The sequence below is a fragment of the Ictidomys tridecemlineatus genome, unplaced genomic scaffold, assembly GCF_052094955.1.
Source record: "Ictidomys tridecemlineatus isolate mIctTri1 unplaced genomic scaffold, mIctTri1.hap1 Scaffold_562, whole genome shotgun sequence".
Lineage (NCBI taxonomy): Eukaryota > Metazoa > Chordata > Mammalia > Rodentia > Sciuridae > Ictidomys > Ictidomys tridecemlineatus.
Window position 1 is genome coordinate 48,772 of NW_027523761.1, and position 24,910 is coordinate 73,681.

At 48.1% G+C, this 24,910-nt stretch overlaps 1 protein-coding gene and 1 long non-coding RNA gene across 5 annotated transcripts; one reads left to right on the plus strand and one right to left on the minus strand.

The window, feature by feature from the left end:
- Positions 1–11,983: 11,983 nt before the first annotated feature.
- Positions 11,984–16,169, minus strand: LOC144374045 (olfactory receptor 2C3-like). Of its 3 annotated transcripts, none has more exons than XM_078037010.1 (3): positions 15,949–16,169; positions 15,325–15,392; positions 11,984–14,988 (listed from the first exon to the last, which is right to left on the minus strand). In XM_078037010.1, the coding sequence occupies exon 3, from the start codon at positions 13,196–13,198 to the stop codon at positions 12,182–12,184; it is 1,017 nt and encodes a 338-aa protein (XP_077893136.1). In that variant the 5' UTR covers positions 13,199–14,988; positions 15,325–15,392; positions 15,949–16,169; the 3' UTR covers positions 11,984–12,181. The 3 variants fall into 3 exon arrangements, with proteins under 3 accessions (XP_077893136.1, XP_077893135.1, XP_077893137.1); XM_078037009.1 differs by having other exon boundaries at positions 11,984–14,626; positions 14,892–14,988; positions 15,325–16,169; XM_078037011.1 differs by having other exon boundaries at positions 11,984–14,347; positions 14,493–14,988; positions 15,325–16,169.
- LOC120885418 (uncharacterized) lies at positions 15,836–23,021 on the plus strand. 2 transcript variants are annotated; one of them, XR_013433578.1, is made up of 2 exons: positions 15,836–16,498; positions 21,895–23,021. It is a non-coding gene; the product is annotated as an uncharacterized LOC120885418 (long non-coding RNA). The 2 variants fall into 2 exon arrangements; XR_013433579.1 differs by having other exon boundaries at positions 15,836–16,016.
- Positions 23,022–24,910: the final 1,889 nt, after the last annotated feature.

Below are 24,910 nucleotides of genomic sequence, written 5' to 3' on the forward strand. Positions count from 1 at the left end.
GGGCGTGTGGAGTTGAGAGGTCACCAGGAACAGGAAGATGACTCACTAATCCACCTCTTCTGCCCAGTGCCTCGAATCTGTAGGAAGGTGTCAAGTTGGGACTTTGTCTGCAATGAGATGTGGCTATAGCTTTCCGTCTGCAGCACTGAGGTCCATATAACTCTAGAGACCTCTGCAAAATAGAGCTTTTAAAAGATCTGTATTGGTATTTCCAGAACTAAAGTGTCATAAAAAAAAAACCAGCTTCTTTTCAGACTCTGCCAGTGATGAGCCCCTTTCTGCTTCCTGATGAAATCTAGAATGTGGGGTGCAGCAGCTTTGGTTAGCAGGATCAGCACCCTCACCTCCACCTCACACTCTGTGCGTCAGTGCTGTCCTTGCTCCGAGCTGCAGAGCTGGATAGGGACCAGGCACAGTGCGTTGCCAGCTACTCACTAACCGTGTGACCAGGAGAATGACAGCTGGGGCTTGACCATGCATCCCTGGTCCTGACCCAGTCATCTTGACCCCACTGCATCCCGTGTCAACAGAGGGCAGCTTGAGGGAGAAGCTAGGATCATTGTGTGGGTGTCATTTTGCAATAAGTTTGCTTCTGATCTGCCTCAACTCTGTAAGAGTGAGCTGAGTATTCTCATTATTAAATAGACATGAACCAAATATTTGGGCAGTGAGCATGGACCTCCCCTAGGATTAACAAAAAGGTATGTTTTCTATGTCAACAATTAAAAGCTGGGTCTGAGGACTCAGTTTCTTACCATACACTCATTTTGGTGTGATAGACACCTGGATGCCAGAGGGGCTAGGATACTAAGACAGAGGTCTGCATGTGTGTCCCTGTGGCTTCCCACAGCTCTGCTGTCCATGGGCAAGATGTGCCCATGTGTGGTCTAATGAGAAAGGGTTGTGGATCCTAAACTCAGAAAAGGAGCCATATGTGATGAATAATGAGACCTAGAGTTTAACAAGTAAACACAACTTGGAAGCAACAGATCAATTCCAGGGCTGACGTAGCAGGGTCTGTCCTGAACACACTGTCTGCAGGTCTCATTGTGAGAACAGGCACCTACATGACGTTGAAGGTAGCTGCACAGGGACTGGGACATGGCAGCAGGATGCCAGGGACCTGCCCTCCAGGCATGCAGGATGCATCACCTGAGTTCACTGATGCTCAGTCCAGGGCCGGGGCCCGGCATTTAGACAGACGAGGTCATACCCATGCCAGGGTCACGTCGATGGTCTGTATGGAACCAGGGAGAGCGAGTAGGAGAGGAGGAACTCTGACATGCACTTACAGAAATGTGCAGGGAGACTCAGAGCCCTCGGGGTGTGAGGGTTCCTCTTGCAGGTGGCCAACAGCTGTTCTTGGAGGCAGTGGCCTTCAGTATACCTGGACTCACCTAACACTTGCCACCCAGCCCACCCTCCTCTGCTAGTCTCGTCGTGGGCCTCGTGCCGCTGATCAACACCAGCCACTCATTCTATTTACCCGCAGCCACCAGGCCTTGCTGAGGGTGTGCCCCAGCCTGACCCTGCCCAGTCAGTTGAGAAGACCATGTCCACTGACAGTGGTAGACCCTGAGGACCTTGTGATGCCAGAGTCCTTTACAGTTTCCACTCCCTTTTGTGACCGATGGACACTTCAGCACTTGTGTCTAGCCTTACTGTGGTGCCAGGGCCTTGTGGCCCCACCCGCATGCGGCAGTGCCTACTAACAGCTTGCCAAAGGCTCAGCGGTCCTCATCTCCCACACCCTCACCATCTCCCTGGCCCTCCGCTGCCTGGTCTGGTGACCTGACCTCCATCTGGCTCAGAGTCTGATACACTGGCTCTGTGGGCTTGGCCGTGGCACATTTCACACGTGCCAATGGGGCAGAAAATGGGGAGGATGGCTACCTGGGGTCAGATACTCTTGTGAGCTCGGGGGCAGGACAGTGATGTCAAGGAAGGGGACCTAGAGCTCTCCAGAGGGGCCCTGGTTTCCCATGGCACCCATTACAGCAGCCCAAGGGGCCCAATCAAGGTGACCTGTGTGTGAGGCACAGAGCATGGGCAGTGGAGCTGGAGGGGCTACCAGTATAGGGCTCAGCTATAAGAGAAGGGAAGCTGACATACGGCCCAACATGGGAAAGCCTTGGAATGTGCAAAATGAGAGAATCCAGACAGGAAGCCCACAGATTTTATGGTTCCCTTAACATGGAACTTCGAACTGAGGCAAATCCAAACACAACAAAGCAGGTTCCTGGTTGCCAGGGGCTGGGGGCTTGGCAGAGGCAGGGGAGGCACCAACAGGTAGAGGTTTGCTGCTTGCAGTAATAAAAGGGTCTGGAACGACGTAGCACTGAGGGTTGTACACTATTTTGAATTGACCTACTGCTACACTTTAAAATGTCTGCATCTGTGGTGTATATTATCACAATACAAATAAACTCACACTAGCAAGAAATATGCTGCCTCATAAGCAGGGGTAGACAAATAATGAAATGACTAATAAAGAAAAAGAGTCTACTACAGCCTCTGCCAAAATCAGTGTAAGAGATAACTATGTCAGACTTCCCCCAACACCGCTCACATCGCCACATGCAGACTCATTCCTGGCTCTGCAAGCAATGCTCCAGTGAGGGCAGTCAAAAACAAACCCCAGTGTTCATAAAAGAAGCACACCTGTGCCCTCACTGCAGAGAGTGTAATTGTCCACAGGGAACAGTCCCTGAGTGTCCCTCCTGCACTCCACTCCCTGGAGCACCCCTGCAGCAGCCTCCTCTCCTCTTGAAAGCTCCAGGGATGAACAGCGGGCTCAGGATGTGCAAGACTGTGCATCAGTTTGTTCCTGGGGTCCCCTGCGTTTCCCCTTTGGAGCATGGCAGGCTGTCCTCCCTCCATGGGCTATTCTTTTCTTAGCAAAGCTGGGGTATGTTTTCAGTTCCAAGGCATCTGATCTAAGACTTAAGAAGGCGTCCCTAGATATTCACTGGGTAGAGCCGGGCACAGTGCCCCACTGAGCTGGCTTCCCAGAGCTGGGATGGTGAGGTCCCAGGGCTGATCTGCCTCTCCTGATCCCACATGCTCTGAATGCATGGGCATTACCAGTTCCCAAGGTTGTCTCCCTTCCTCCATGTCCCCTGCAGGAAGCAGAAGGTGGCTGCTGGCTCACCCTCCTGAGTGACCTTGGGTTTGCTCCTCTCTCGTGGGGGACAAGGGGACTGGGTCCCAGGCTTCCTGGTAAGTCCAGTGCAGGCTGAGGGGCACGGATCACTGAAATGCTCTGCTTTCCTCCTCCATGGCCAGGGTGTTTAGCGGTCGTCCACACACTGGGGCCACATGGGGCTGCATGGTGAGCTCAGGCCAATGAGGACTCATGGCTCTTCTCAGGGTCACTGGGCCACCACTCTCTGATGACATGGCATGGAGGAGGGAAGCTGGTGAGGTGCAGAGTGAGGGCTGCTGACTGTGTCACTGGGGACTGGAGCTGAACGTGGCAGCAGGGTTCACTGTGACAGGATCGTACCCGCGTGGGACAGAACTGGCTGCCTTCAGGGCCAGTGCCCCTCTCTCCCTCACCTTCCCCCTGCCCTGCTGGTCTTCCTCCACTGACTCAGGGCTTCTGACTGGGCTGTGTGTGCCTCAGCTGGGTCCCTGGCTGTGCTCAGGGTGCACAGAGCATCCCTGAGCCAACTCCAGACTGCAGCTGCTCCCTCCCCCCAGCCCCTTCCTCTGCTCCTCCAGCTCCCTGTTTCCATGGGTGGCCCCTCCCTTTCTGTCTCACTTCTTCCACACAGGAAAGAACACGGGGACCTCCACTCTGAGCCTGGCTTATTTCTGCAGGAGGGCATCTCCAGTGTTGAGGTGGGAGTGTGATTGTCACCTTGGAAGAGGCCACCTCTTCCTCTGCTGGGGCTGTGGCCTTTGGCCTAGCTTCAGGGTCACCAGGAGCTCAGGCTGTGGATGCCTCTGGACGTTGCTGGAAACAGCCCAGAGCATCAGGAGGGTTGCTGGGCCTCCAAGAGTCGGCCACACTATCCCATCACAGGCACCCCTTGGCGTCCATCTCTTGGTGACATTTCTGCATTTGCCAGGGTGTCAGCTATGAGTCAGCATCGTTTCTCTCTGTCCACAGGGGGGACACTTCCTCCCACAAGTGACAGGGCAGGTGTCAAACCAGCCTTCTGCTTTTCAGGTCAGCTGTGGGGCCTCCTTGCAAGGACCCATCACTGGGACTCCTGCATGATGCAATGGCAGAAAACTAGCCAGGCTCCCCCATCCCCACGTCCTAGGTATGAAGCCAGCCATGCTCTGAGGGCCTCAGCTGCCTGTGACATGGAGGAGGTGGGGATGCATTCCTCAAGACGCCCTCTCCAGGGTCCAGCACACCGCTGGCCGACTGTCTGCAGAGCAGACACTGGGCAGGACTCCTCTCCCACAGTCTCCCAGGGGAAATGCCTGGCGCTCTCTGAGTCCCATTTCTACCTGTGCCAAGGAGTCCCTGCGTGTTCTCTAACTGACTGATTGGTGCACACTCTCTGTGTGTGTTTAGGAGGCTCCTGGGAACTGGGATTCAGGTGCTCACTGGGTGGACATGGCCTCAGGGTCACTAGCACAGCTTCACCATGGCCTCTGCTGCTTCCTCAGGGAGTCCCTTCACACTGCTCTTCTGGGAGGGACATAAGGTACTGTGGTCAACTGTACTCACATGCTGGGACAGAACCTGACCCTCCTGGCAAACACCAGTGGTGCTGTGAATGGCCCTCTACCCCTCCTTCTGGCAGGCTGCTCTCCAGCCCTGGTGACCTGCTCCTGCTCTCCCTTCCCAGGTCCACCTGCAGGTATTGCATAGCCCTGAGTTTCCAGGTAAAGCACTCAGTGAACATGCTGTTCCTTCCCCCATGACCATGCCCAGGTACAGGGCTGGTGAGTGCCACTCTGCATCCTGGAACTGCAGGTGGTGACCTTCAGAGCCAGCTGTTAACAAGGTAAACGGGTGAACCCTAACCATAGTCAGTGAACTCTTCAGTTTTAGGCTGGGAGAAATGAGAGTCTTGAAGATAAGGACCCCAGAGAATGGAGTTGTTAATGCCATTCTGTTTTTATGTTGCTCTCAACTTCCAGTTGGAGAGGCCTAAGTCTGCAATTGTTTGAAGTTAGTCTCAGCTTCCCTTCTGACCAGTAAGAGTTTGGCTGGATCAGGAGGTACTGCTGTTTGGAGTTTTGTCCACATGGGCCAGGTGGGTGCACTATTAGGCTGGGGCTCCTGCAGAGTTCCATGAGTGGGGTTCCAGAGGCTGGGCCTGAGGGCTAATCAGGTCTCAGGGGAGCTTAGATCAGCACACCCCTAAGGCCTGGCAGTTGCCAATCTCTATCAGGAGCTGGATCTCATGAGCCTCTCAAGAATTCTACGCCAGGCACCAGGAAGCCGCCCTGCACACTTTCTGCTTCCTCCAATACTATGTTGCCAGGCTTCATCCCTGGGTATATTCGTACCTTTCAGATTCCCAGCTCACTTCAGCTGGTTCCATGAGCCACCAGACTCAGAGAGGAAGCCAGTTGCACTCCCCTTCATTTCTCTGACTTGAATCCGCTGGGCACAATCTTCTCTGTGTTCTGCTAGGTGCACCCTAGGCCACATGGTAGGTGCTTGCTAGGATGGTGTGGCAGTGTTTGCTCTATATCTGGGCTCCATAGCAGCAGCTGCAGCAATTGCTTCAAAGTGGCCCCTGCTTCTGCTCTCTGTGGCCAGCTGAGAAACACAGAGTACTTTTCAAGCACCAGTGCACAGAGGAGCCTCTGGGTCAGTAAGTGTAGGCAGCTCTTGGTCTCCTGTTTATCCCCAAATCTGGGTTTCTTTTTATTGTCCCTCCTTCTGTGTTGAATCAGCGCCATCATCACTGTCACTGATATCCTTGGTGCTGCAGCAGCTGGGCTCCAAGGTACTCTTTCTTCTTCGTTTACTGTCCCAAATTTCTAAGTCCCTCAGCCACTGAATGTTCAGTATTGACCTTTAGTGAAACCCCTCTTTCACTCACCTTGCTGAGAAGCAGTCCTCCTGTGCTCAAATCCTAAGCCTCATAGAGACAAAGAATACAGCTTTCTTCTACTCTGCTATCTTCTGACCCCCCTAAATTGTGTTAAAGGTTTAAGTCACATGAGCCCAAAGGCATTTGGATCCATTTCTTTTGTTTTCTCAAGAGCACTTATTTATCCATTAGCCAATTTTGGTATCTGTATCACGTAACGTACAGGTAAAAGCACATGTAATCCAGCTTGCACACACATACGTAGAAACAAACAGGAAACCAGGGTTGTATAACTTATCTAGATTTAACATTGGCCAGGATTTTTTTCCACACATATTTACTGGTGAGTTATAGTTGTACATAACGGTGGGGTTTGTTGTTATGTATTTGTAAGTACACACAATAACTGGCCAATATCATTCCTTAGTATTTCCTCCCCACCTTCCCTCCTCCCTCACCCTGACCCCTTTCCTCTACTCTACTGATCTCCCTTCAGTTTCCATCAGATATCCCCATCTTTTCCTTTTTCCCTCTCTAGCTTCCACAGATGAGATAAAATATGTGACCCGTGACTTGCTGAGTTTGGCTTATTTAGCTTAATATACTGGTCTCAAGTTCCATCCATTTTGAAAATGACATAATTTCATTTTTCTTTACGACTAAATAAAACTCCATTGTCTGTGTATGCTGCATTTTCTTTATCCATTCATTCATTGATGGACATGGAAGCTGGATCCAGAGTTTGGCTACTATGAATTGTGCTGTGTTAAACATGGGTATGCACAGATTGCTACGTACAGAATGCTGACTTTAATTTTTTAGGATAGATACTGAGCTGTGGCATGGCTGGTTACATTGTGGCTCTGCTGCTACTCTTTGGAGAAGGCTCAATACTGATTTCAATAGTGGTTGTCCTAATTTACAACCCCTAACAGTGTAGAAGTGTTCTTTTTCCCCCACATCCTTTCCAGCACTATTATTTATTATCATTTGTCTTCTTGATCACTGCCATTCTGACTGGTGTGAGATCAAATCTCAGTGTAGTTTTGATTTGCATTTCCCTAATTGCTAATGATGTTTAATATTTTTCATATATCTATTGGCCATTCGTTCTTCTTCTTTTAAGAAATGTCTGCTTAGTTCATTTGCCCATTTATTAATTGAGTTATTTGGTCTTTTTTTGTTTGTTTGTTTTTGGTGCTGTTTTGAGTTCTTTACATATTTTAGATACTAATCCTCTATTTGAAGAGTAGCTAGCAAAGATTTGTTCCCATTCTGTGTGTTCTCTTTTCACATTTCTAATTGCTTTTTTTTTTTTTTTTAGCTGTGCAGAGCCCTTTGATTTGATGACATACCACTAATTAACTGTTGGAATTATTTCTTGAGATTTCGAGGTCCTATTGAGAAATTAATTACCTGTGCCTCTATGTTGGAACATTGACCCTTCATTTTATTTTAGCAGTTTCATAGCTTCTGAAATGATTCCTAGGTCTTTGATCCATTTTGAGTTGATTTTTGCAGAGGGAGAGATTAGGGTCTAGTCTCATTCTAAATATGGATAAGCAGTTTTTCCAGCACCATTTGTTAAAGAGGCTGTCTCTTCTCCAGTGTATGGTCTGGGCACCTTTTCAGGGATCAGATGATGTTATTTGTGCAAGTTTATCTCCTTGTCTTCTGTTCTGTTCCACTGGTCTGTGTGTCTGTTTTCAAGCCAGTGCCCTGCATTTTTTGCTGTTTTGCTCTGCAGTATAATTTGAAGTTAGGCATTGTGATCCTCAGGCATTTCTTTCTTTCTTTCTTCTTTTTTTTCCCCCTTAGAATTTCTTTGGCTTTTCTGGGTCTTTTAATTCTCAAAATGAATTTGAGAACTGTTTTTTTTTTCTAGTTCTGTGAAGAATGTCATTGGTATTTTTGAATCTGTATATTGCTTTTTATTAGTTTGGTCATTTTAACATTATTCATACTGCCTGTCCATGAAATGGGAGGTCTTTCCATTTTCTTATGTCTTTGTCAATATCTTTCTTTAGTGTAATAGTTTTTATAGTAGAGGGCTTTCACCTCTTTGGTTATATTTGGTCTTAGGTATTTATTTTTTTAAGGCTATTGTGAATGGAATTGTTTCCCTGATATCTTTCTTAGCAGATTCACAGTGGTATATGGGAAAGCTATTGATTTTTGTATATTGATTTTGGAACCTGCTACTTTGGTGAGTCTATTAGTTCTAGCAGATTTCCTAAGCACAAGATCATTTCACCTGCAAACAGTGATAATTTGACTTCTTGCTTTCTTGTTTTTATTCCTCTCATTTCCTCCTCTTGCATAATTGCTGTGGCTAGAATTTTTACTGCTATATTAAATAGAAGTGGTGAAAGTCGACATTCTTATTCCTGATTTTAGAGGAAGTGGCTTCAGTTTTTCTCCATTCACGTGATTTTATCTTGGGTTTTTCATATAAAGCCTTCATGATATTGAGGTAGGGTCTTTCTAGCCCCAATTCTTTAGTGTTTTTATCATGATTGGGTGCTAAATTTTGTCAAGGATTTCCTCTGTATCTGTTGAGATGACTAAGTAATTTTTGTCAGTATTTGTCTTTATGTGATAAATTTATCAATTTGCATGTGTAAAGCAGTCCTTGCAACCCTGCTAAAACCAATTTAATCATGATGTACAGTCTTCTTTTTTTTAAGAGAGAGAGAGAGAGAGAGAGAGAGAGAGAGAGAGAGAGAGAGAGAATTTTAATATTTATTTTTTAGTTCTTGGTGGACACAACATCTTTGTTTGTATGTGGTGCTGAGGATCGAACCCGGGCCACACACATGCCAGGCGAGCGCGCTACCACTTGAGCCACATCCCCAGCCCAATGATGTACAGTCTCCTTAATACGTTGAATATAATTTGTTACTACTTTTAAAGGATTTGCATCTAAGTTTGTCAGGGATATTGGTCTGTAGTTTTCTTTCCTTGATATGTCCTTATCTGGTTTTGGTATGAGTATGATTATGACTTCATAGGGTGAATTTGGAAATATTCCATCCCTTTCTGGTTCATGGAATCATTTTGGGGGAGCATTTGCATTAGTTCTTTTGTAAAGGTTTAGTAGAATTCAGCTGAGCATCCATTTGGTCCTGGGCTTTTCTTTGTTGGAAGGCCTTTTGTTACAGCTTCTTTCTCATTGCTAGTTATTGGTCTGCTTAGGTTTTCTACGTCTTCATGATTCAATTTTGGCAGGTCACATGTGTCTAGGAATGTATCCATTTCTTCTAGGTTTTTGTTACTGAAATACATGTTTTCAAAATGATCCTCAGGATTTCTATGATGTCTGTAGTGATTTCTCCTTTCTCACCTCTAATGTCATTCATTTGAGGTCATCTCTCTTTTTATTTGGTTAGTTTGGCTAAGGGCTCATCAATTTGTTTATCTTTTCAAAGACCAACTGTTTTTGATCCTTTATATTTTCTTTTGAAATTCTCAGTTTCATTGATTTTGGTTCTGATTGGAATTATTTCTTTCCTTCCACTGGTTTTGGAATTTGTTTGTTCTTGTTTTTCAAGGACCTGGAGATGCATCAGTGTGTTATTTATTTGGGATCTTTCTGATTTTCTTATGTAGGCACTCATAGCCATAAGCCTTCCTAATAGAATCACCTTGTTATTATTTCAGAGGTTTGATCCAAACACTTTTGAAATTTCTCCCCTTATTTCTTCTATCACCCAATCATTATTCAAAACTGTATTGTTCAATTTCCATGTGTTTATGTAGTTTCTGTGGGTTTTTTTCTGATTTATAATGTGATTCCTTTATGATCCAATAAGATGCAAGGAATATCAATCTTTTGAATTTTTAAGAGTTGCTTTGTGGTCTAAAATATGGTCTATTGTGGAGAAGGATCCATAAGCCACTGAGAATAAAGTGTATTTGGCTCTTGTTGGATTAAATAGTCTGTAAATGTCTGTTAAGCCTGTTTAATTTATAATATTTTTCAGGTCCAAACAGTCTTCACTGAGATTATGCCGAGATGAGCCACCTATTGGTACCAAGTAGAGCTGAAGTTTGAGGGTCATTACTTTGTGTGTGGAGGAAGGTGCACTTTCTCTCATCTGGGTTTAGTTCAGCAGCAGTCTCTCCTCCTTGTGAACTTGTGGTGTCCCTGCAGATTCCCAGAACCTCACAGAATAGGGAGGAAACAAATAATAGCCACAAACAATGCAAGAAATAAACAGCATTAAAACAAATGCACAGTCCTTACTATGATACCCACAACACTAATTAACAAGAGACAGGAAAGGTGGGGTCAGCAATTGCCAACAGCAAGAAGTCAATAACCATGATCTAGATGCCAGCCACGTGGTTCATGCTGGGAGAGCTGCAGAAGCATGAACAGGGCAGGAGTTATGCAGACCAAATGTTCTAAAAGGTGCTGAAACTACAGCTCATTGTAAAAGAATGGGATAAAAAGGTAGGAGAAAGTTTAGAATGCTCAAACTGAATGGAAAGAATGGAAAGAATGCACAAGAGAAGTATCCAGCAATGGTTATAAGAAGGAGGAGAAAAAACATAGAACAAAAAGTAAATGGAAAGAGAGCGCAAGAGAAATTGGCTATTAGTGGGAGAAGAAAGCAGGGGAAGAGAAACAAACAAAACAAAACAAAGGAAAACCAAAATAAACAAGCAAAACTTTTAACCCTGAAGAGACAACATGGGGAAAAAGGATTGTCATAAGAATTCTGAAGAGGAGAAAAGGGAACCAAATATGTAGGTGTATAGACCCAGGAACTAATCGGCACAGCAATAACAATAACAAAAAAGGGAAGAAAGAAAGAAAAAGAAAAAAGGAAGAAGGAAAAAGAAAAAAGGAAGAAGGAAAAAGATTCTTCATGAAAGTAAAAAACATTGGCTCCACTTGGCTGCATTGAGGTGTCCAAACCGTCGTCATCCCAGTGGCTCAGGAGGCTGAGGCAGGAGGATGCAAGTTCAAGGCCAGCCTCAGCAATTAAGTGGGACCTTGTCTCAAAATAAAAAAGGGCTGGGGATGTGGCTCAGTGGTTAGGTGCCTCTGGGTTCAATCCCCAGTACTGGGGAAAAAAAAGGTGGAAGTTTGCTGCATATGCCTGAGTGTCTTCTCCAGTTTTCTTGAGCTAAGTACTGGGGCTGGGGTGGGGCGGGGCTTGGACTGGTGACCTCTTCCTCTTTCTGTCACTTACTGAGCTGCAGCTAGAGGGGCCTGAAAGTGAGGCTGGTTAGAACAGCTCTGAGCCTCCCTTCTCACCATGATAAGGTGGGATGGGGTGGGAAGGGTTGTCAGCTGGATTCTTTTGCACAGACCAGATCCATGTACTGCAGGATGGGCTGTGAAAGAGTCCAAGGAGGAGGTTTCAGCAGCTGGGGCTTGGGGACACTCAGGCCCTGAGGGCTGTGCTAAGTGGAGGCTGCTCTGGAGAGATGAGATCAACACGCCCTGGCTCTGAACAGAGGCTGATCTCTGCTGGGGGTTTGCACCTCAGGAGCCTCCCAGGAGGAGGACTCCTCTCCACACATCCTGGAGTGCACAGCAGGGCACGTCCCTCTACCCACCACAAGGGGGTGCTGAGGCTCCACTACAGAGGTAGGACCACATCCTTAGCCCTCGGCTACAGGACTCACCCCAAGGGCTTCTCTCCTCCCTGAAGCAGGGGTTGGGATGGCACGTCCCCACCCTCTGCTCCATAGTGGTTTACCTGGGACCCACCTCTCTGAAGCCATCTAGGGCTCACCAAGATTGTCCTTGTCAGCAGAAACTCAGATTAGTTGGAGGGGGCTTCCTGTGAATAACAGAAGAAACCCCTGAGACCCTCCCCACAAGAAAGTTAGTAGGTGTTAAGGAGATCACACTGGGATGAGGGACAAGAAAAATATGTGGTTCTTATAAAACCCCAAAGCATTGGAGGTAAAAGTGTAAGCACACCTGTGGACTGACAAAGCCAGACTTCAAACTCAGGTCACACCCCAGAGCTCGGCAACCACCTAGCCTTTATTAGGTTATCAATGTCCATTCACTGAGTCACTGAAAGCACCCTCAAAGGCAGACATAATTACAAACAATGAACAGTGCATCAGTAACAACACAGATGTGAAACACTCGTGCATATCAGTGTCCACAGGACGGGATGCCAGTCATCACACGTAACTCTTCACGGTCACGATCGGCACACTCCCAGCAGGGCTCCAGCACAGAATCTGAGCGCATTCTTCACGTCCCTGTTCCTCAGTGTGTAGATGAGGGGGTTCAGCATGGGGGTGGCCACGGTGTAGAAGAGAGCTATGAACTTGCCCTGCTCGTGGGAGCTGCTCTTGGCTGGCTGCAGGTACATGAAGAGGATGCTCCCGTAGAACAAGGACACAACGGCCAGGTGGGAGGAGCAGGTGCTGAATGCTCTTCTCCGCCCTTCTGCTGACCGGATCTTCAACACAGCCTGGGCAATATGTCCGTAGGACACCAGGATAAGGCCCAGCGGTAAGACCACAAAGATGAAACTAGCAACGTACATCTCGACTTCGTTGAGCCTGGTGTCCACACAGGCCAGTTGCATAATGAGAGGCATCTCACAAAAGAAGTGGTCGATGTGATTGTGCCCACAAAGAGGCAGGAGCATGGTGAGCGTGGAGCCGACCATGCTGGTGGTCAGGCCCCCAAACCAGGAGGCAAAGGCCAGGCCAAGGCAAAGCTGTGGGTGCATGATGACAGTGTAGTGGAGGGGCTTACAGATGGCAGCATAGCGGTCATAGGACATGACGGCCAGGAGGACACACTCAGTGGCCCCCAGCCAGTGGGACACATAGAACTGCACCACGCACCCGCCATAGCTTATGGTTTTCTGTGGTCCCCAGAGGTTGACCAGCAGTTGTGGGACAATGCTTGTGGTGAAGCTGATGTCCAGGAAGGACAGGTTGGCAAGAAAGAAGTACATGGGCGTGTGGAGGCGCATGTCCACACGGGTGACCAGGATGATGGTGGCATTGCCCAGGATAGACACCACATAGCACACCAAGACCACCATGAAGAGGATGGGCTCCAGTGAGGGGCGAGCAGAGAAGCCCAGGAGCACAAACGTGGCAGGAGAACTTCTATTGGTCATTTCCAGCCTCTGATGCCCAGAGGGTGGGGCCAAAAGGCCACCCATGCTGGGGGCACAGGACATGATGCAGGAAGCCATCTCACCACTTAGGAGCCATGAACCATGAGCTTGCTCCCCGAGCTCTCAGAATGCTCCTGGACACTTTGTGTGGTCTTCCTGAGGTAGAGAGGGCCGTTTGAGAGGACTAGACAGGCACAGCCTAGGGAGATGTGGAGGTTCATGCATGACATTAGCACTGGTTCCAGTGGAAAGGTCACTTGTGCCAGCAGCATCTGGCCTGTGCCTGAGTGTGCAGTGACACGGGGGTGCAGTACCGGGCAGAGGGTGGTGTTCCATGTGATGAACTGCAGGGCAGGAGTCACATCAGAGTCCTGCCAATCACACAACCAGCTTTGTCCGTGACATCTCCAGACTCACCCCTCCTTGCCACCTGGGGTCCCACCACCCAGCCATCCTGTGGCCATTTTCCACCTGAGGTTTGATCTGATACCCTAACTTGTCTCTGTGCTTCCTTTCCAAGTCTTCCCTCAAAACCAAGCAGGACACTAAGATGTGCTAGGACCACAGGACCTGTGCCCACCCCAGGGCCTTGGTGCAGAGATGGCCCCTGCTCTACGCTCTGTAGCAGCCAGCCTCCCAGACTCTCACCCACTCCATCGTGGCGTTTTCAATGGTGGCCTGTAATGGAGGCCCTCCTCAAAGCCCTCTCCACCTCTCCTCGCCTGCCCTCAGCCTTGGTGGCTACCATCTTTGGCTAGCTGCTCTGCCGGTATGCTGGACCCTATCTTACTCATAGACTACCAGTTCCCTGTGGGCTCAGTCCTTTGGTTTATTTGCTTCTGGGTGCTCAGAATCTATCAGGGTCTGATGCAGAGTCACTTCATGTGTCTTTGTGGATGTGACTTGATGGGTGGTCAGATGGCCTGTGGTCAGGGCACTGCAGACCTGGAGTTGAGGGGCTGCTAGCAGAACCTCACTGGGGTTGGCAGGAAAGGTGTCTTGGGACCGCCAGTGGCTTGTGGAGAGGCCCAGAACATGCTCTGCAGACAGGGAACCAACCAGCCACGTCTGAGCACCTGTTCACCTTGGTAATAGCTGGCTCTGTTTCAGGATGCAGAGTGGCACTCACCAGCCCTGTGCCTGGGCATGGTCAGGGGGGGCAGGAACAGCATATTCACTGAGTGTTTTACCTGGGAACTCAGGGCTATGCAATACCTGCAGGTGGACCTGGGAAGGGAGAGCAGGGGGCAGGTCACCAGGGCTGGAGAGCAGCCTGCCTGGAGGACGGGTAGAGGGAAACCCATGGCACCACTGGTGTTTGGCAGGAGGGTCAGGTTCTGTCCCAGCATGTGAGTACAGTTGACCACAGTACCTTATGTCCTTCCCAGAAGAGAGCAGTGTGAAGGGACTCCCTGAGGAAGCAGCAGAGGCCATGATGATGCTGTACTAGTGACCCTGAGGTCATGTCCACCCGGTGAGCACCCGAATCCCAGCTCCCAGGAGCCTCTTAAACACACACAGAGAGTGTGCACCAATCAGTCAGTTAGAGAACACACAGGGACTCCTTGGCACAGGTAGAAATGGGACTCAGAGAGCGCCAGGCATTTCCCCTGGGAGACTGTGGGAGAGGAGTCGTGCCCAGACAGGGTCTGCTCTGCAGACAGTCGGCCAGCGGTGTGCTGGACCCTGGAGAGGGTGTCTTGAGGAATGCATCCTCACCTCCTTCATGTCACAGGCAGCTGAGGCCCTCAGAGCATGGCTGGCTTCATACCTGGGACATGGGGATGGGGGAGCCTGGCTAGTTTTCTGCCACTGCGTCATGCAGGAGTCCCAGTGATGGGTCCTTGCAAGGAGGCCCCACAGCTGACCTGAAAAGCAGAAGGCTGGTTTGACACCTGCCCTGTCACTTGTGGGAGGAAGTGTCCCCCCCACCTGTGGACAGAGAGAAACGATGCTGACTCATAGCTGACACCCTGGCAAATGCAGAAATGTCACCAAGAGATGGACGCCAAGGGGGTGCCTGCAATAGAACAGTCCAGCCGACTCTAGGAGGCCCAGCAACCCTCCTGATGCTCTGGGCTGTTTCCAGCAATGTCCAGAGGCATCCACAGCCTGAGCTCCTGGTGACCCTGGAGCTAGCCCAAAGGCCACAGTCCCAGCAGAGGAAGAGGTGGCCTCTTTCAGAGTGACAACCACACTCTCACCTCAACACTGGAGATGTCCTCCTGCAGAAGTAAGCCAGGCGCAGAGTGCAGGGCCCCGGTGTTCTCTCCTGTGTGGAAGAAGGGAGACAGAAGGGGAGGGGCCACCCATGGAAACAGGGAGCTGGAGGAGCAGAGGAAGGGGCTTGGGGGAGGGAGCAGCTGCAGTCTGGAGTTGGCTCAGGGATGCTCTGTGCGCCCTGAGCACAGCCAGGGACCCAGCTGAGGCACACACAGCCCAGTCAGAAACCCTGAGTCAGTGGAGGAAGACCAGCAGGGCAGGGGGAAGGTGAGGGAGTGAGGGGCACTGGCACTGAAGGCAGCCAGTTCTGTCCCACGTGGGTACGATCCTGTCACAGTGAACCCTGCTGCCACGTTCAGCTCCAGTCCCCAGTGACACAGTCAGCAGCCCTCACTCTGACCTCGTCAGCTTCCCTCCTCCATGCCATGTCATCAGAGAGTGGTGGCCCAGTGACCCTGAGAAGAGCCTTGAGTCCTCATTGGCCTGAGCTCACCATGCAGCCCCATGTGCCCCCAGTGTGTGGACGACCGCTAAACACCCTGGCCATGGAGGAGGAAAGCAGAGCATTTCAGTGATCTGTGCCCCTCAGCCTGCACTGGACTTACCAGGAAGCCTGAGACCCAGTCCCCTTGTCCCCCACGAGAGAGGAGCAAACCCAAGGTCACTCAGGAGGGTGAGCCAGCAGCCACCTTCTGCTTCCTGCAGGGGACATGGAGGAAGGGGGACAACCTTGGGAACTGGTAATGCCCATGCATTCAGAGCATGTGGGATCAGGAGGAGCAGATCAGCCTTGGGACCTCACCATCCCAGCTCTGGGAAGCCAGCTCAGTGGGGCACTGTGCCCGGCTCTGCCCAGCGCACATCCAAGGACATCTTCTTAAGTCTTAGATCAGATGCCTTGGAACTGAAAACACACCCCAGCTTTGCTGAGAATAGCCCATGGAGGGAGGACAGCCTGCCATGCTCCAGAGGGGAAATGCAGAGGACCCCAGGGACAAACTGATGCACAGCCCTGCACGTCCTGAGCCTGCTGCTCATCCCTGGAGCTTTCAAGAAGAGAGGAGGCTGTGGGGGTGCACCAGGGAGTGGAGTGCAGGAGGGACACTCCGGGACTGTTCCCTGTGGACAATTACACTCTCTGCAGTGAGGGCACAGGTGTGCTTCTTTTATGAACACTGGGGTTTGTTTTTGTGTCTGCCCACACTGGAGCATTGCTTGCAGAGCCAGGAATGAGTCTGCATGTGGCGATGTGAGCGGTGTTGGGGGAAGTCTGACATAGTTATCTCTTACACTGATTTTGGCAGAGGCTGTAGTAGACTCTTTTTCTTTATTAGTCATTTCATTATTTGTCTACCCCTGCTTATGAGGCAGCATATTTCTTGCTAGTGTGAGTTTATTTGTATTGTGATAATATACACCACAGATGCAGACATTTTAAAGTGTAGCAGTAGGTCAATTCAAAATAGTGTACAACCCTCAGTGCTACGTCGTTCCAGACCCTTTTATTACTGCAAGCAGCAAACCTCTACCTGTTGGTGCCTCCCCTGCCTCTGCCAAGCCCCTAGCCCCCCGCAACTAGGGATCTTCTTTTTGTTTGTATGGATTTGCCTCATGTGGATCCCATGTTAACAGAATCATGAAATATACGGCCCTACTGTGCTACTTCTTCCACTTGGAGGAAGTGTTCAGGGTGGCATGTGCTGCGTGTGCCAGTAACCTGTTCTCCTTGCAGGGGATTCCCATCATCTGCCCCTGCCTCCTTGGCTTGTTCATCTGAGGATGGTATTTGTGTCCACCGCGTGGTGACTGTAAGGGTGGCCTCCCTTTGTGGCTTCAGGGAATAGACACACTGTGCACATTCACCTGCAGGTGTTGTTTGCCTTTCTTCTCAGGCACTTGGGAGTGGAACTGCAGGTCTCATGCATTCTTTGATGACTTCACGTGCCCCTCCCGGCTTTCCACAGTGTGGGATTGTACCCTTCTGTAAGGAGGTCTGTCCCTGTGCTCCACACCATGACCAGCACTGACTGTTTCCTTCCCTCCTTCCTTTTTCGTGCCTGTTGACAAGTCTCTACCACTCAGCCACATCCAGAGACCTCTTCATTTGAGACAGGATCTCAATAAGAAGCCCAGCTGGCCTTGACTTTGTGATAATTCTGCTGAGCCCCCTGTAGCTGTGATTACAGGAGTGGGCCGTCTGTCCACCTGCCTCTGTCCCTCTCTCTTTTCTTAAATAGCCTTTGTAATGGGAAGGATATCTCTTTTAGTTTTTTTATTTTTTTATTTGTTTTAATTAGTTATTCATGCATTTATGTTCTTTGATATATCACATGCAAATGGCAGGTACCTTCTCATTTTTCTGAATGTACATGTTCATTTTCCTAATGACTAATCATGTTGTACATTTGGAAATGTGTTTGTTGGTCTCTTGCTTATTTTCTTTGGGGAAATGTCTATTTAAGTCTTTTGTCCATTTTTTCCTTGGTGTGTTTTTCTGTTGTTGAGACTTAAGAGTTCTCATGTATGGTGGCTGCCAGACCCTTAGGAGGTGTCTGATTTGACAGTACCGTCTCTCCCTCGCTTAGCCTTTTCCTTTTTGGACACCAGTCCCTAATTTTGCACTTCACCTGTTTCTTGTGTTGCTTGTGGCTTTGGTGTCATATTTAAGACACTGTGGCACAACCGGGGTCCTGTGGACTTGCTGCTGTTTTCTTCTGAGGGTCTTCCACTTTAGGCTCTCACCTAGGCCTCAGGTATCTTGGATGTCACACGTGGTGTGAGGCAGGGGTCTGATCTTTGGCAGGTGCACATCCAGTTGTCTTCTTGCCACTTTTTGAGACAGGACACTTTCTCCACTGAGGCCATGTCAGAGGTCAGTGTGGTCATCTCCACACTGATGGTTGTCCTGTCCTTGTGATGGCATCACACTTTTGATGACTGCAGCTTTGTAGTAAGTTTTGCAGTCAGGAAGTGTGAATCCTTCAACTTTTTTTTTTAAAGATTGTTTTTGCTCTTTAGGGTCAAATGAATTTAAGAATTGGTTTCACACAAATTGAATACTGGATTTTTCATTTTCAAAATAGCCTTTGGCAAATGCCATCATTTCATTCTTCTTTAAAGATAAGTGATATTTCATTGTGTGTGTGTGTGTATGTGTGTGTGTGTGTGTACACCCACAACACATTTTCTTTATCCATTCATCTTCTGAAATGGTGGCATTTACCGGTAAATGGAGCTGGAGAATATCATGCTAAGTGAAATAAGCTCATCCCCCCAAAACCAAAGGTTGAATGTTTTCTCTGATATGTGGATGCTAATTCCCACTCAGGTGGGGAGGCCAGGGAAGAATAGACTTTAGATTAGGTAGAGGGAGTGAAGGGAGGAGAGAAGGAAAACAGGTAGGAAGGATAGTAGAATTAAGCAGGTATTATTACCCGATGTACATATTTGACTTCACCACTGGTGTGATTTGACATCAGATACAACCAGAAGAAAAAAAGTTGTACTCCATTTATGCATGATGGCTCAAAGTGCATCCTACTGTCCTGTATAACTAATTAGAACACAAAAAAATAGCCTCTGGGATTTTGTTAAATTCGCTTATCTAGCATAACTTGTTCCCTATGTCCTTTTTGTAACTTTGCTTTGTTTTTACCTATGAGGCCGTGTTACCTATGGATGTGGGTGGTCTTCTTTTCCCTCTCCATGGTGGAAGCTTCTGTTTTCTTCGGTGCTCGTAACATGACCAGGACTTCCCAAGCAGTGTCAGGTGGAAGGGGTGGATGCTGGCCTGCATGCCTCATTCCTGTCCTTGCGGGGAGCTGGGTCTGTCAGTCCAGTGTGACCTCGGCTGTGGTTTTCACGGGTGGTCTTCACACACTGAGGAAGTTCCCTTTTTTAATTATGCCACTTGCTTTATCCATTGACCTTTCACATGTCGGCCACTGCTGCATTTGGGAGATAAACCCCTCCTCTCGTAGTATAGAATCCTTTTCTAGTTCTTACTGCATCTGTCTTGCTCTGGATTTGGCTTGTTAGCATTTTTGCTGTTTTTTGTTTGTTTGTTTGTTTTGTGTGTGTGTGTCTCTATTTGTAAGTCACATTGGTCTTTGATTTCATTTGATGTCTCCATCTGACTGTTGTGATCTTTTGTGTAGTGTATAAGGACTATCACCTTGAGTGACATTTTAGATTCTTCCAGAAGTGAACCCACGTTTCATGAGGGTCAGTCTGCTCTTGGCTTTGTGTAGTGGAACCCTCCGTGGCTGGTTCAACTGCTAAGGGTTCAGCCTAAGAATCAGTCAGGTTTGCACACTGCCCTGTTCTGAGGCTGTTCTGGCAGCTGGCCAGGCCACATGAACCTACTCGTCATCAATTTTCATATCTGTTCATAAAAGAATTTGCAATATGTGATTGTGACTCCTCAGTTCTATGAGGATAGTATGTGTGACTGTCCTAGAAGATTATCCATTTTCCACTATCGTACCATAGGACTTGATGCCTGGTGTACTGATGGCATCCAACCAATATTATTTTAATCATTGATTAAAAATTTAATCAAATTTTTATCATTTACATTATGACGATGAATGAATAATTCTAGAGCTAGTCTGTTACTTAGAGCCCACAGTCACTGTGCTGACTATGTGGTTGACGTGGCCTACTGCTGGCAAACCCCCATGAGTCGCTGCATAGTAGTGATGATCATAGTTTGGGTGCTCCTTCAGTCTTACTGGAATTATCCAAGCTACTCCGACTCAGTCCCCCACATGACAGATGAGGCCACTGAAGCTGTGGGTGGGCAAGTGACCTCAGGTCTCATGGCCACCAAGGGGTAGAACAAGGCCCACACACAGCTGTGCATTCCTTTTTCCTGCCTCGCCTCCCCACTGATGTTATCTAGCTAATGGGCTCAAATACCAATGTCGAGGTGATGAGAGAGGAGGTGACGACCCTCCCCAGCCACTGTCATTCTCCAGGACCTCTCTCGGGGGCCAGCATCTCCAGAAAGAGGAACTCTCTGCAGCCAGTTCTGACTAGACCTACCTCCGCTTAGGGCTGGGATGTGGCTCAGCGGTGAAGCCCAGGTCTAGCACTGCCCCTGGTTAGACCCCAGCAACCTCCAGGGAATGTCCCTGTACCCAACTTCTGCAGCCAGTGAATGACAATGTAAAGACATGGGCATTTGTGCACATGCTCAGACTCAGGCAGGTACGCGCGTGAGCCTACTGCCTGCCCCTCGCCTTTGCACAAATGCAGACAGGCCTCTGGAGGGAGCCTCCGCCCACCTGCAGAGCCTCCGCCCACCTGCAGAGGCTCCCTGAGGAAGGAATCCCACCAGAGCTCTGGGAAATGAGGGAGGGAAGTGGATGTGAGGGAGGTCCTGAGGAAGTCACTGCAATAGGTAGGAGTGCTGGCCTTACTCAGGGAGGCATGGGAGTCTGTCCTATGGTCAGTGCTGGATCCACACCTTGGAGCCTTTCCACACAAGGGGGAAGCAGATCACATCTGTAGCACCATGCAGAGTGTCCTGTCAGACCTTCTCGGTCCTGATTCTTGGCCAGGGCAGGAGGCTGTCTCCATCAGGCTGAGCCCGGCTTTGGTCATTCTCCTGCTGGCCATGGTAGGTTGGCCTGAGCTTCCTGCCGGGTCACTCTCCTTTCCTGTGACTTATGGAATAGGCTCTGAGACCTGTGGGTCAAGAACCAAGGCTGTGACCCACTCTACCAGGTGGATCACTGCCCTAATGCCTGCTCAGGGGTGGTGTGAGATGCAGAGCCACTGGTGACCTTGGGGAATACGTGGACCACAGGACTTTGGGGTTCCAGAATGCAGCATTAGGAACAAAGGGATACCTGCATTCATCATGTAATGACAAAATCAGGGCTATTAGCACATCTGTCACTTTAAACATTCACCTTGTTTTTGGGTGAGGGCATTCAAGATCCTTTATCTAGCTTTTTTCAAATAGACACTCTTGTTAACTGTGGTCACCCTATTGTGCAAGAGGAAGCCAGAACTTATTCCTCCTGACAAATGCTGGACTCACTGACCAACCCTCCCCACCCTCTTCCTGGACACCCCACCTCTGGTGACCATATTCTAGTCGTAGCTTCTATGAGATAAATGATTTCATTATTGCATGTCAGCCAAAAATAAAATAAAGCTCAAAGAAGGAAATGGGAGATTTGCATACTTTGCCTTAAAGAAGATGCTGCTTCTCTGTGGGATGAGACAGAGTGGCTATGATATGTAAGTTCCACATTAGATTTGTCTGCTCTTCTGAAGGCCAGAGGTGAAGGGATCCTGCCTCCTGATTTGCAGAGCCAAGTCCCCTCTGCACTTCTGTGATTGCTAATGAGAAGTGAATGCACCTTGGTTGTATGACAGTGGATTATATTGATATTTTCCCTCCATTAAGGATTACACGTTTGAAAAACTAAGATTTCAATGTAATTTAATGCAATTCAGATATTTACTACAAACCCCTCTTAAGTAATAGGCACCAAATCCAAAATAAATGACTAAGTAAACACTGTCAATTTCTGCAGATTAACCTCCAGTCTACTTGGCTGTAAACATCAGAATCTTTTGAAGTTCCAGTTCCTGGTGTCGTAGAATTGAAATCAAAACCCTCGGGGCATTGAAGAACATGTTGAGTTTATCAACCAATGCTGGGACACATCCCTGCACTCAACAGACTGCTGAGGGAGAGCGAGTGGAGGTGGAGTTCGTGGGAATTGCTCATGATGGGTAGGTACTAGGGAAGGCCCAGAGTCTGCGGGAAGGTCAGGAGGAAGTCTCGGGTCTTGCACAATGAGTTAAACCAGCCTGCCTCTCTCGCCAGTCCTGATACCAGTGGGGGAGTCAGACCTCCCTGTGCCCAGCACTACCAGCTCTGGCCTTTGCACCTCTCGGTTCCTGGCGGTGAGCAGCTGCTGCGGGAAGCAGGCGAGGCAGCACCTCCAGTCCCAGTTCAGTAGGTCACCTGTCACAAGAGGACCTTCCTTGTGCCCGGCAAATGCACGGTGCCCACAGGTCCAGGCAAGTGTCTGCCAGGCGCATTAGAATATGCTTTAGCATTGAGAAACCAGCCTCTACCTCAGAGCAAAGCCTGTCCAAGGAAGGGGGCGTGACCCTTGTCCTTGGAAAGACCCACAGAGCACGTACCCACCCCGCTGAGTTGTTTATCTACAAATAACAGGAGAGATCTGCTGCACCAGGTGTCCCTGACTCAGTCAGGCTAGGTGGGGACCCATATCAACCCCCTAGCAACCTCCAATCATGAGACAGGGAAAATACCTGGGATGCCAGATGACCCTCTCAGTAGTTTATGGTGGTTGATAACATGTTGGGAAACCATGTACTTTAGTGTGTACACCCCTCGAGGCTTAAACCAATCAGTTCAAACGAATCCCCCTCTTGTACTAACCAATCACCCCTACCCAGCCTGTTTCCGCCAGTGAATGTGCTAATCAATGTTAAGAGTTGTTTTATGATTTTCCCGTGGTATGTGATGATTTGCTAAGAGATGCTATGATGTATGTGAAGTCTCTGCCTTCCCCAAAGAGTGTATAAAACTGCTGAAAACCCTGGGCTCGGGGCTTCTCAGCGTCACCAGTTGCTGTGTGCGTGCAGAGGATGAGCTAGCTTGCAATAAACGTCTTTTTGCTACTTACATCGATCTTGGTCTCTGGTGGTCTTTTGGGGGTCCCGAATTCTAGCATAACAGCATGAGATGAAAACCAACCAATCTTCATTCTTATTCCTCAAACCCGAGCTAATTTCTTTCTTTCATATTATAAATGTAGTAGAATTTAAATTTCGTCAAGCAACATTTAGGTATTTGAAAATAAACATCTAATGTCTTGGGATGCTGGCTTTTCTAATGACTGATTCTCATTTTATTAAACATGCCTTGAAAATGAAATAATTGCATCAGGTTTGGGTTTGGATAGGGAATTTTGATTCTGTTACCTGCAAATGCCAACACAAGGAGGGAGGTCCAGAGGAAGTCACTCCGGCTGGCCCTGCCTGCCCAAGTGGCTGGGTCAGAGTGCCGCAGCTGCTGATGCAGATTTAATAGTCCAAATATCTAGTTTTTTATGGAGACAAATTTTCCAACTAATATTTAAAATCTTAAACATTGTCAATGATATCATGTCAAGATTTATTGATAAGAACATTAATTTCAGCATTATTATAATAGAAAAACTGAAAATACTGCAAAAACTACTTGTTTTTTTGACGAATGATTGTACATTGGGATGCTTTACATCTATCAGTGATGACATTAGGATGTATTTTATAATAATCATCCTATAAATGTAGCATTATGACTTTTTCTCTTTATATGCTTTATTTTATTTTTAATTGACACATAATAACTATACATGTTTACAGGACACAGTGCGATATTTCAATACATGTATGATCAAATTGGGTCAATTTTCATCACTTTAAACATTTATAATTTCTCTGTGGAAAGAAAATTCAAAATCCTCTCTTCTAGCTACTTTGAAATATATAAAACATATCATTTATCCATGCTCTCCTTGTGAAAAAAGCAAACTTCCAAGCTTGTTTCTCCTTCTAGTGTTTCAGCCACCCTGTACCCTCTCTGACCTGCCCTTGGCCTTCCCAGCCCCTGCAGACCACTACTGCAGTCTCACCGGTGAGATCAACTTCAGATTCCACACGGGTGAGACCGCGCAGTACCAATCCTTGGGTGCCTGGCTTGTTCACTTAACACAATGCCACCCATTTGTGTTTCCCCAGTGACTGGTGACAGGAGTTTCTGGCACCCACCTGCTGGACAGTCCTGCCACTTCTTGGAGAAATGTCTGCTCAAGTCCTTCGCCAATTTTTAAACTTGGGGTTTATTTGCTTGTTTATATGGTTAGCTACTGAGTTGAATGAATCTTTACATATTTTGGAATTGGCCTCTTATCAGATATATGGTTTGCAAAGTTGGCTCCCATCCCACAGGTGGGTTGTTATACATAGTGCTCATGATTAATAATAGGGCATTGTTCACTTAACAGTCTGTTAAGAGGGCAGATCTCATGTTACATATTCTGTGGAGGTGCTCAATAATAAAAGCAGAAGAGCACAGACACACAAGGAAATTATAGAGGTGATGGCTATGTGCATTATCTTGATTGTGGTAACAGAAATGGATGTTTAATACAGCTCAATGAATTGCACATGTTAATTATATTCTTCTTTTGTATATCAAGTATGCCTCAATAAATCCAGGAGGAAAGTGGTCTTTGAAAACATCTATGATGGTATGAAAAGACTGTGCAAAGATGAGCTCCACTTTGGAAATATTTGAACAACTGGGTCTGTGCAGGTGCCCACAGAGTTGCTCATCAGAGTACTCACAGCAGGCTGCAGAGGGGCAGTCAGTGTACTCAGGTGATCAGAGAGGGCTGCAAAGGTGCTCATCAGGGTACTCAGGTGATCACAGCAGGCTGCAGAGGTGCAATCAGAGTCTCAGGTGATCAGACAGGGTTACAGAGGTGCTCATCAGAGTACTCAGGTGCTCAGACAGAGTTGCAGAGG

Bases quoted from the DNA above. Each gene is read 5' to 3' on its own strand.
- LOC144374045 (XM_078037010.1), bottom strand. From the start codon at position 13,198: ATGGCTTCCTGCATCATGTCCTGTGCCCCCAGCATGGGTGGCCTTTTG.